The 12,674-nt window shown below is 37.1% G+C and overlaps 1 protein-coding gene across 1 annotated transcript; it reads right to left on the bottom strand.

Moving 5' to 3' along the window:
• Positions 1 to 2,214: 2,214 nt before the first annotated feature.
• On the bottom strand, positions 2,215 to 9,869 carry si:ch211-171h4.5 (sialoadhesin; the record flags this gene model as incomplete). Its single annotated transcript, XM_035680827.1, is given in 11 exon segments — positions 2,215 to 2,292; positions 3,379 to 3,397; positions 3,538 to 3,634; positions 4,382 to 4,520; positions 5,171 to 5,307; positions 7,104 to 7,257; positions 8,258 to 8,415; positions 8,509 to 8,662; positions 8,913 to 9,124; positions 9,307 to 9,355; positions 9,795 to 9,869. Coding segments are annotated over 10 exon segments (1,197 nt in total), but the record flags the coding sequence as incomplete, so codon positions are not given.
• Positions 9,870 to 12,674: the final 2,805 nt, after the last annotated feature.

The following is a 12,674-nucleotide window of genomic DNA, read 5'->3' on the forward strand; positions in this document are numbered from 1 at the left end:
AAAAAACTGCTTTTTGTTTCTACTGTACATTGAGATCTTCTGATGAAAAATAAATTATTATTTATTATTATATATTTCTGATCACACTTTTTGATTTCATATAGATTAAAAAAAAATAAATTGGTTAAACTGTTGCTGAGTGAATTGTCATTGTGCCGAACTAGACACATTTCATAATATTTCCTATGACTAACAGTTAATGTATAATCTACAGAATCTCAAAAACTATAAGAATTATTCAAATGCTCGTGCCATTTATCCGAAACAGCTTCAATTCAAATATATGTACATTCACCAGTTAAATCTGATACTTTAACGTACGAAGACATAATAAAAACAAATCTCTGTTGATTTTTTAAGAAAATCAAAACTTAATATACCCGTTAGGTCGATTAATTGAGATTGAACTCAATATAAGCATGGCCACGCCTTTACAGGCCGCTTGATTAATAAGTGCATAAAAGAATATAGACATTTCTAGACATGAAATCTAGTTATTACTTAGCTTTGAAGCTTTCATCATAGTATCGTATATTTAGACCACTTAATGAAATTTACTCCTCTGTCCTTCAGCTCTACTTGGCTGCCGTTGATGCTTTTAAAACTGGGGTTGGCTGGCGATATTTGCCAGTTCCTCTATAGTTGGAATCGCAGGAGCGGGGCTTCGTTTTTGGCTGTTTGGCGCTTGTTGGGAAAAAAAAACAACTACATTAGAGTATTGGACGGAAACACACAGATAAATTATTAACCAGACATTTTCTCTGCCTGCCCTGAGTTTTACCGTTCATATGCACCCCCTGCATATCTTTTGGACTCCTCTCTCGGCCGAATCCCCTTTAGATACGTTTGCCTTCTCTTTCCCACCTCCCTGGTTTTGATTCGCCTGTTTGACCTTGACTAAACTGCGGCCTCCGCAGAGTTGTTCCTTAGTGTTAAACCCCAGATTTTACTGAGCCTTTACATCTTGCAATCGTTTTTGCTCCATACTTAGTGCACTTCCTGTCAATAAGAAACATGTTCAGACATGATTCCAACATGGTCCCAATCCAGAAGCTATTTATTTTATTTTTTTTTTTTAATCAGTTGTGACAAATTGACAAACTGAATCAAAACTAAAGACAATCTTGTTATCTTTGATATTTATTGTATAGTTTTGTAAGTACAGCAATAATCATTTCCATTGTCGTTTCTCTTTCTAAGTCTGGTTTTTTTTTATTTCAGTTCACTAAAGATGTTTTCACACCTAGTTTAGTTTGATTTAGATTTACATGATCACGCCTGTTCTAAAAATCGCAGAAAATTTAAATTGCATATATCTGTTTCCCACTTGTGTTGCTGTCTCGCACAGTTTGTTAAGTTTAGTTTAGTCCTTCCCTGTTCTTATTTTGTACTCCCAACATTTCCCTTCACCGTCAAACCCTGACTTCTCCTCCCTGTTGTTAATTGTCTGGCTTCCACCCCGGATTGCTTTCACTGTATCACTTAAACAATGGTATACCCAATAGTCCTTCTCTCCCTTCTTGTCTTTGTCAGTTATCGTCTTGTTCAGTAAGCTCAGTGAGTATGGTCAAAGTGGTTTGCTAGTTCAAAGTCCAAGGTCATGTTCTCTGGATGTGTCAATTGAAGTGGTTTTTCTTTTGTTTCGCTTTCTACTATCCTCCTAGAAGAGCACCCTTTTGGTTAAATACAACATCCACTTTTTTGCTCGCAAGCTTCTTTGTAGGCCAGAGTCTCGGCATTTGGTCCAGCCGTAACTATTGCTGTCAGGAGGTCGGTGACACCTTATCAGTCATTGTTTGTTGCTAATTATTGTTAGAAATCTCTAACATGATCAGTGTCTTCACATAGATGAGTATCATTAATCATTAATAATAATATATAACTAAAGGCAAACTAAGCAAACTGGTATCCCTTAGTATGACTCAGTACCCATGAAGTAACTTAGTTTCAAAAAGGTTGGTTGTAGTAAACTATAATAACTTTTGGTCCCAACATGTCTGAACATGAAAAACATCACCCTTTTCTTCATGCTTCCTTTCCTACTTTTCACATGTAATCCCTTATGTGCAAAAAGTTTGTTTATACAGCACTTATCTGAACAGTTAGTTAGTCAGATACCACGTGTGAAACCTAGTGTTGTCTCATTTTAACGATGGTAGAAAATATCATTTGATTGATCATTTCAGGAAATATTTATGTGAGGTGAGCAGATACCTGGAGTTGGTCGTAGTCAGAGCTAACATTGCACATCCTCAGATCAGTGTAGGTGTGTTCCCCCTTCAACTCAATCTGCTGAGAATATGAAAAGAAAGAGAAAGAAATGTTATTAATCCAATCCATATATTCGATGTTACAAATAACTGTTGACTATAAGTTTAGGAAAGTTAAAGAAAACATGCTAAAAACAAATCTGACTGCACTAGATTCCCATTTTATATTGAGATTATATTCGGCATATTCTCCACTCAAGTATTTCAGGATCTGAGAGCAATATTAGGGCAGAATTTCTCTGCGTAATGTTGAAAGAGTGGAAAGAGGAAGTTAGGGCAAGCAAACCGATTATGTTGTGAAGAGTGATTTACAGCTGTAGTGGTGGTTTACTACAGTCTTAGTGTGCAGAAGGGGAAGAGGAAGACAAGCTGTCATTCATAAGCGTCCAATATTTTATGCACAAACAGGAGAAACACTTAATATCGTGTGTCTAACACATAATGGTACAGAATCAATGCAAGTATCTGATCAGTGACGAGTCCTTTAAATTCTGTCACGTAGCTTTAATTTAGCTCCATCTCGACCAACTGCAACATGTTATATTGTTCTATTATTGAAGACGCAGAGTCAAACTTACTAAAAATTAACGTCTATACTAAAGTATTTCGTTTTTGTACCTTTATCATGTGTGTCAAGCAAAGAGTAGTCACCTAAAACATCTTCAGTTACTGTGCATGATGAATTTTAATCTCTGATATATAAAGAAAACTTGGGCATAAAATGTAAGCATTGTCGCATGAACTGATAGTTTGGCACAAATAAATATTCATCCACTCACCAACTCAACTCTCATTTGCTAATCATGCTTCCTGCATGTGATCCTTTCTTAATAGGAAACCTGTTTATCTCATTTACCATGCACAGAGCAGCATATTTATATTATAAAATGAAAGATGACGTATCACATGTTTAGTCATCCTTCAGTCAAACGGAAAGGACGAGGAAGTCCGCAAGACGAGACTATGACTAGACTGTGACGTGCCAAGGATGTCAAAACTCCTTTTCATATCTGCTGTATTAGTCCTGCACGGGGGGATCATTTCTCACACTGTCTCTTGTTTGGCTGCCTGTCAATTTGGCTGCGTAAGTGAAAAAAATTCTTCTTACCTTCAGCCTCTTGGAAAGACTTGGCAGGAGAAGAAAAACAAACAGAGAAGGAATGTTACCCAGAACTGAGATATAGATAAGTAAACACACAGAATGTCTAATAATTGCTTGGTGATGTCTCCAAAACTTGTGTGGACGAGGGACAAAGAGAATTCTTACTTTTGATACTTGTACATAGTCACAGCAACAGTGACGACATAGAGGACGAGCAGGGCCACACATATAATGTAGGGAATCTGAAGTGAATCACTGATGCCTGAAAGAGTTGAAAGAACAGCAGACAGTCTTTTATCAGTTTTCACACAGATATCTTCAATCTGTGATGCATTAGTTATTTTGCAATCAAGTACTTTTTATTGCCGCATTCACTTTCTCTCAACTTCAGTTGTTTGCTTAAGTTTTCCATTTCCATCATTTCAAACTTTCTTTTTTCAGAGAATGTGAGTAATAAAGGCAAAAGTGCAAGTTTCCTCTTTCATCAGGTTTATTCACCCAAAACACAATTGAAATTGAATTGAACTGGTATTTCTTTTTTTCCCTGTATTTAAGTTAATATATTCTTCTTTACATGTCACTTGTATTTATTTATTTATTAATTTACCATGGACAATGCTCATTAATCAGCACTGTAGTTTACATTACACTTCAATTTAAATGTGCTGGAGTTAGCAAATGAGCTAATTTTCATCCGTAGTCCACTGGAAGTTGTTTACCGGTTCCTGTATTCATACACTGAGAGTACTTATAATTAAATGTGCTATATAAATAAAATTTTTGAGATGAGACGCTTGAGACTGAGAGACCAAAACACAACAGTCTATATGTCAAAGCTTTAAAAGAAATCTGCCACCACAGCCAGTCATTTCACTTTACAGCTTCATTTCACCTTCCTTTACTTTCTAGCTTTACATCAACTCACAAGTACATGAGTAAGGGATCCACCATGATGAAGCAATATAGCAGAGAGTAAATAATTCCTCTCTGTTACGACTCTTAGTGATACCTGTAGCGGCGTTGACCTCCAGAGGCATTGGTCTGGACCTCTCAGAGCCCCTCTCGGTTTGAGCTTCACACAGATACACTCCGCTGTCCTCCTGATTGACCTTTAGGATCAGGGTATCTCCTTCACCTTTCTTAGTCAGCTGTGATGAGGAGAGGTGATAAATGCTCCGGTTAAAGTAAACTGAGGCCTCTGTGGTGTTTGGTACATACATCTGTGTTAAAGAGGACAGATGGTTTTCATACTTCCTACAGAATGCTACAATTTGATCTCGTATTGTAATAAATCAAACTTGGGGTACTTAAAAAACACCACATGGCCAAAACTATGTGGGCATACTGCTCTACAACAACCTCCACTCCTCTGGTTTCACTCTTTCCACCAGATTTTATAACCTGCCTGCAGGTGGCATTAAAGTTCATCCCAGAGGTGTTGACATATGGCACACTCCTGCAGGGTTGTGCGAAGGTGTTGGTGTGTTTCTTTGAGCTATAGAGCGTAAAGCTGTGAAAAAATCCTCACTCAGTCTCTATGTTGCTCGACCAAGGTGCTCTCTCCGGCTTGCTTGAACTTTGAATAGTGATTTTACAAACAGGAACGGACAAATCCTGCACATACCCAACTCAAAACATGACAAATAGCTCCAGAATTAAAATAAATATAGAAAAGTATCTGAAGATCGTTGTCCGCATACTTTTGGCCACATACAATAGATAAAATAAATATTTTTGTTTCTGAAAGATGAAAATAAGTAAGTAAAAACTGAATAAAGTACAGTGAAATCTCTTTTACCTTTCCCGAGTCGGTTCTGTACCAGGTGTACATGCTCACAGGGGGGTTGGCGTCACTCGAACATGAAAATGTCACAATGCGTCCCTCAGAAACGGGACCAGATGGGCTGAGTGTCGCCATGGTGAATCTCGGAGCATCTGTGGGACAATAGTTTGACAATATAAATGTTGTACTGCAACTACTGATACAGGTCAAATGAAGATTGCTCCTCATAATCCAGTGATGGAAAGTCCATTTACTCACTGTAATCCTGAGGTATTTATTCTTTATTTGACTATTTTAATTATGTACTGTTAAGGTAAAACTATTGAAATTCACAAGCTGCCCAGCTATATACATAAAGTATTATCAAATGAGTTCCACCTTTACCAGCGGTGACAATAACATGATGAACACATTAATGCATCAATAATTATAATCCAAATAGATAATTGCATTATTCTCAAATGTGACATTGTGCATAAAGAAGTAGTTTTTAACTGTTTCTGAAACAGTCTTAACATAAACAGGTCAGCTTCCCCTTGAAATCAATGAAACAAGGCGGTAGCAACACTTCCGATTTGTCCACAGGGGTCGCCAGAATCAACACAAACTGAAAGTTCCTTGTAGCTGCTTTAAGTAACATTTTTTTGACTTATAACAGAGTATTTCTACCTGGTGGTTTTCCTCAACTAAAAGATCTGAGTACTTGTTCCTCTGCTATCACAAACGCAGCACCTGCTTGAAATACAGTAACAAAGGCACCTTATGCCCCAGTGGTTCATTATACTTCCGTCAACACCAAGTTAAGACAAGTTCAGCTCTTCAAAGAGGTTAAAGAAATGTTTCTGTCTGTGTAAAAAAAAAAAATCCCCTTCAGTCGGTGAGACACAGTCATGTTGAAACAAGTCGACTGTAACCCCGAACTATGTTCTGCTGTGTTTAACACATTCATCCGCTTAATGGGCGATAAATCAGCATTAGCGCATTCTTTAAAATGAAGGAGGAAGAACTTGAGTCAGCCAGTAAATGAATGAATGAATCAATCATCAGTTCAGAGTAAAAACAACCAGATTCCATTCACATTTGTTCTAAGGTATAAAAGGTCATTATTTTGTGATAATAATTGCATAACTCATGTGGTTCCCAAACTTTTCTGACGCCCCGTTAAATCGAAGCAATGTCTATTTGTGACCCGTTAAAGCAACTTTAAGACATATTTTTTGAACTGAAGAGATACATCTTTCCATTACTTCCATAAACTATACCAATAGTCAAAATCTGCATGATTCTGTGTATTTTTGGGTCTATTTTTGATTCTTTGCTAATTCATGAATCATTTCGTGACCCCTAACTAGTGGTGGAGGAAGTATTCAGATCTTTTACTGAAGTATTACAAGTAAAAGTACTGCATTCAAACTTAAGCAAAGTATAAGTGGAATATTATCAGCAAATATACTTAAAGTTTGAAAAGTAAAAGCACTCGTCCTACATAAAAATGGCCCATGTGACTTATATTAATTATTCTAACAGACATTATTAGATTGTTAATACTGATGCATCAATATGTAAGTAGCATTTTACTCTTGTAGTCTCAGCAGGTGAAGCTAGTTTGATAACTTGACCTTTTTAGGACCTCAAACAGTTGAACAGTTGAGTTGAATGAATCCATCTGAGAGATTTAGAGGGGAAGTCACTTTGGTGGGAAGCCAATGTGTTGTATTTTATAAGATCATCATGTGTTTTATGTAGAACTTGAATCTGAAAAGTAACCATTTTCTATACCAGTTTCAAACTCTCTCCTCCTCTTTTACCTCTTTTGGGACATGTTAAATAAGCTGTTTAAACAGATTTAGATGCCAGGCCTTTTATTTCCACCAGCAGAGGTCACTGTGTTACTCTTCCCACCTCTGGATGGCTCATATTAATGCAGAGAGAGAGCGGAGTGTCTCACACAGGACGGCGAGTCTCTGAGATGTTGCAGACGGCTTGCTGCTGCCCCCTTTTGTCAGCGGGTAGGAGACAGAGCAGGTGATGTTCTGGTTGTGATGCTCGACTGAGGCGGTGAAGGTCAGCGTGGACGTCAGGATCATCTGTCCATCCATGTTCTGCTTTTGCAAAAGAGAGAAGAAAACACCGACATAAATTACTGAAATGTTCATGAAATAAAACAAAGCAAATAAATCCTTTTTGAAGATTAAACAGTGACACAAGGCAGCTAAGAAAATAATGAAAATAAACTCGAATCTATAAAAATGATACTAATTTAGGTAAAATAAATTAATTAGTGAATCAGGGAAGCAAGAAGCATTCTTTGTTCTTTGTTTTAAATCTTGCATCTCATAAGATTTCATAAAACAAAAGATGTAAAAAATAAAATCCCTCATTATGCAGATTATGTAGTTTAATCTATAACAGTGCATCATATTTACATGATTTTCTATGTGAAATCTTAATTTTTAAGGTAACTTAAAAATAAAAATGGAAAATAGAAATATAATAAGAGCCTAAGTGATGAATCCAGGTCAATCCTGACAATGAGGCTCTAATTATATTTCTATTTTCCATTTTTATTTTTACTTTTCAGTATATGTATATACTTATACATTCATTTCTATTCTAGTGTTAGATATTGTATATAATTACTATTCTTTAATGTTGTGTGAGTGGAACTGTAGCGTACAAATTCTGATTCTGGCTATAGCTGTAACACAAACATAGTAAAGTGAAGGAGTGCCATATTCCCTTACAGTGGGGAATAAAGGAGCATAGAATGACAATACGAAATATAATAAGTCAATTCCAAATACTTCAAACTTGTACTCAAACAATGAGGCTGGCATTATTCTATACTTTCCTCATGTTGGGATTTAAAAAATCAGACTATTACTGAACCCTCTCCTTCCCCAGTTCTATTGTTGTCCATTAAAAACACACAACAAATCACTTTGCATGCTGCTTCATTACATTAATGAATTTAAAACTGAAACAGTTTACTACATTTGTGACCTCGAGGCCACAGATAGGATAGGGAAGTCGTAACACATAACAGACAGACACATGAATGAATGAATGAATGAATGAATGAATGAATGTGCGATACTTCACCTGCTGAATTTCTTTCTCCTCCTGCCTGGAGTTGTCTCGGGGGAGCCAGATGAGGGAGGGGGGCAGGGTGGAGCAGGGCATTGGGACTGAACACTGCACCCTCACCTGGGCTCCCTCTGACACCTGACTCTCCGAGGTCAGCAGGGGGGGAGACGGGTCTGTCGAGGAGGAAACAGAAATGAAGAAGAGATACTCACTCACTCAACAAAATGTCATTGCAATCCATCCCACAGTTCAGTGGTCGTTCATACCTTGGCGAATGTTGATGTTGACTCCATTAGGGAAAGTGTACCTAAAGATTTCCGAACATTCCAGCCTAAAGAAGTAAACATCGCTGTAGTTCTCCGGGAAGTTGTGGAAGCTCGTGGTGCAGTTCTTTTTCGTTAAGTCCCCGAATATTTTCCCCTAAAAGAGCAATGAGTACAAAACTTCATTTTAAATTGCTGTGAGGAGCAGAAGTTTCAGAAGATACCAAATATTTATAGGCTCAATTTTAAGGTTTTATTTTAAGCTCTTGTGTGGATTTTTAGAAGATTATGGCTTCTAATATTACTATGTTGTTAGAAAAGGAAGCTTTACATATGATCAAGTTGTTTAATCATTGACGTAAATAACGCTCATGAGTTTTGCATCACCAAACAAAGAGACAACCTACTTGTATGTTCTTAGTGGAAGGAATAGGGGTGTCAGTGAAGACGATAGGACCACTAAGAGTTTGTCTCCTCCAAACACCTTTATCTGAGCAGTTGAGGACACCTTTTTCCATCTCGTCTGGGACCTCAAAACCACATGGGACTGTGACACAAGACCCACTGATGCCCACAATGCTTTTGGGCACCATCGCATTCCAGGTTTTACAAAAGACACCTGGGGGGGCCCAAATACAAGCCTTTCTAACCAAACAATGGCACATAGCACAACCTGTCACATTCACTCAACCTCTTTTTAATAATGAACTAAAACCAGACTGAAAAAGGAAGCTTTCATTTAATTGAAAAAAACACAAATCATACTTCCACCTTTATTTGTGAAATCAGGGAACTACCGACCTTGCATCAGAGCGATGAACAAAGCAAAAACCGTCAGAACAACACCCATCTCGGTTGGATAAGACAAAAGAGACAAAGCGAGAGAAAACTAAAGAATTACATTATTTAAATGCACAAAAGAAAATTAGTTTTGCTTTGATGCCAGTAATCACAATTTGTTTACTCAGACAATCAGAGTCAAAGACAAATAAATCACGAGAAGCAAGTAAAATTTAACATACAGCATGATATTTTGCTGTTATCTAATATAATTTATAACAAAAACACTAAAGCCAATTTTAAGAAGTGAAAAAAGTCATAGTAAGATTACTATGTGAGAATAATGTGCAACTTATTTGCAACATCTTGATTTAGTCAAAATACATTAACATTTATCATGAGGGAAACCTAAAGTTAAAGACAAGAAAAACCAATACACTTTTTACTGATACAGAAACCGTTCCTTAGACTGAGTTTTGACTACACACACATTCATGCTGCATCTTTACCTGTCAAATGATTATGAGCAGATCATCCAAGGTTAACTTCTAATGTGTCCGTGCAGTGAAAGAGGAAAGAATGTTTGAACAAGGAAGTGACAGAGTTTGTGTTTGTGTCAAAGCAGTGATTTGACACTTTCTTATTCTGTGATGAAATGTTGAAGTGGGTGTTGAAAATGATTGCATTTATTTGTCTAATGAACGTGGCACAAAGTGTGAACGGAAGCATTCTGCGATGGATGATTCACCCAAATTACATTTTCTAACCTTTAATGGCAACTATAGATCACCCAGGTTTAAATGTAGATCTTTCTTTTATTCTAATACTGTAAATAGGTATTAAATCAATGTATGTATGAGCTGTAAAGATACAACTACAAACATCTAAACACCAGTAAGATAAGATGCAATTGAATGTATACTGAGGGATATATAAAGAATGCAGATTATCAATAAGGTGCAAACCAAATGTACACAGTATAAACAGGATACCTAACCACCCCCAAAAAATAATTAGTTACAATATTACTCACATCCTTGGATTCATTTTTGTAATCGTGGAGGAAACTAGTTTGGAAGATGGAAATGTTTATATTCAGCAGCTGGACATATCCCATTACTTTATTTTAACAAACAAAATTTATAATTTTTCATAAGTCTGAATTTTGGGACACAATTACCAATTTTTTTGGGAAAAGTAATATAACTAGTAGTGTAACTAATTACTTTTGGCAGGGAGTAATTAGTAAAGTAATAACATTACTTTTAATTAGTAATAAGTAAAAATGGAAATAATCAAGTTTACCTCATAAATTCACTACAAAATTGCAAAATGATATTTTTTGTAGAGAAAGAGACGATCTGAGAATGATTTAACACGGTTTTAAAATCTCAGGAATCACAATGAAACATCTTCTCTTTCAGCCACCAGAGGGCAGCATAAGCAGGAGAGTCAGATGTACACACAAACACACAAAGACACACACACACACTTGTTTGAGCCACCAGAGTGCGGCATTGGGAGACATATTGATGACTGGAAATCAGTATTTTTGTGTGCACGAGCCCAATAAATGTCTGGGAAGCTTTGGTGACGCATATTTCTCTAAACTGAGTTCACTTTTTCAACAGAAGTCAGTGTGAACTAAACTGGATCACTTTCCATTGCTTTCACAGACAGTGAGTTAGTGTGTGTGGAGAATGGTGTTGTGAGCAGAAAATGAACTATTGTGCTGATTGTGTAATGTAAGTGTGAGTGTAGAAAAAGTATTTTAAGTACAGGTAACATAATTACTTGAATGCATGAAACACAAATACACACACACACTCACACACACACACAGGACTGTGGCCTTTTCTTATGTGTTTAAAGGAAATCCGAAATGCTGCGTGTTTCGTTGAATGGCTCCTCTTTGTGTGATGAGGATATTTCTGTCATGACCTTCTGCAACATCAGGAGGTCAGGAGCCGATTGGCCGAGATGACAACGATAGGAGGAAGTGTTTGCACATTGTAACATTTCTCAAAGTCAGAGGAAAGAAGGAAGAAAAACAAATCAAATGATTACAAATGAATAAGTGGAGCCAGAGGACAGGAAGCAGTAGGGGGTTTTTTCTCATTTGTCCATTCAGAAGTTACATTTTCAGAAGATTACACACTCACAAAACATTAAAAACCATCACCAAAAGCAAATATTTCCATCAAATAACACAACATGTGGTCAAACGATTGTATTCTTTCAATCAGTCATTACATGAATCATTCATTTTTGCTGTATGCCTGTGCCAGTTGTTGATACTTTCCATTAAAGTATGGGCTAATAAATGCAAGCGAACCTGCTGCTCATCTGCACATCTTACACTTTTAAGATGCCCTACTGAAATACTGTAAATACAGATACACAGACAATTCCTAGGAACTCTTAATTGTATTCTTGTGTGCAGTTCGTTAACATGTCAGACCTACAGTGAGCCATTCATTAACACAACACAAAACTGCACAGTCCTGTTAATCTATACAATCTTCAGCACTTGGACACATGTTCTCTCTTCTGCATCGCATCTTACGTTGTGCACTTTGGTTACAAATGTTTGGCATACCCTGTCCACCACTGTCTCCAGCTGGCACACAGCAGGAGCCTCAATGGGCTTGATTTCTCAATGTTTCAATGATCTGTTGATTTAAAAAGGATCATCAGCTGTTTCAGTGTAGCTGTTGAGCATTCGAAAAGACACAAACACAAATGGCGTGATCCACAACAGACAGATGTTGTGTTAATTGTGTTTTTGGAACTGGACAAAAGGATGTTAGTATTGTAAAAAGCTGCAGTGTTACATCAGAGGACTGAGTTGCATCAGCAACTCTGCTGCTCTTTTGTGGTTTTTTTCTTTTTGGTCATTACTTTCTATTACTGGAAGCCTAAACTGAGCAGAAGAAAACCCTGTTTACCATAAACAGCAATGAGATCATGAGGCGTGGGAACATAAAATGAGGCTGAAGTTAAATCACTTTATTTTGTGTAGTTCAAAGTCCACCATGATGATTTTCCTTGGAATAACGAAGATTATCTGAAGTTATTTGTTGTAATAACACAAGGTCGGCGACCCTCTTTAGAGGAATTTGATTGGCCGAGGAGACTGAGGGGGAAAGTTAATGTCTGATTAACAAAAAGATGGTCATCCACTCTGTGTGTTTATGCGTATGTGTTTTAACTACAAGGACAGGAAGACAAAGTGAGTGTGGTTGGGAGAGAAAAAGAGAAGCAGGCAGACAGGAAAACACACATGACCTAAAAAGAGGGAGGGAAAGAGGAAGGGTCTATGTTTGTCTGTATGTGTGTGTGTGTGTGTGTGTGTGTGTGTGTACGTGTGTGTGTGTAGGTGTGTGTGT

Source organism: Morone saxatilis, unplaced genomic scaffold (assembly GCF_004916995.1).
Source record: "Morone saxatilis isolate NCDOM2014 unplaced genomic scaffold, NCSU_SB_2.0 Contig9, whole genome shotgun sequence".
In the NCBI taxonomy this organism is placed as follows: domain Eukaryota; kingdom Metazoa; phylum Chordata; class Actinopteri; family Moronidae; genus Morone; species Morone saxatilis.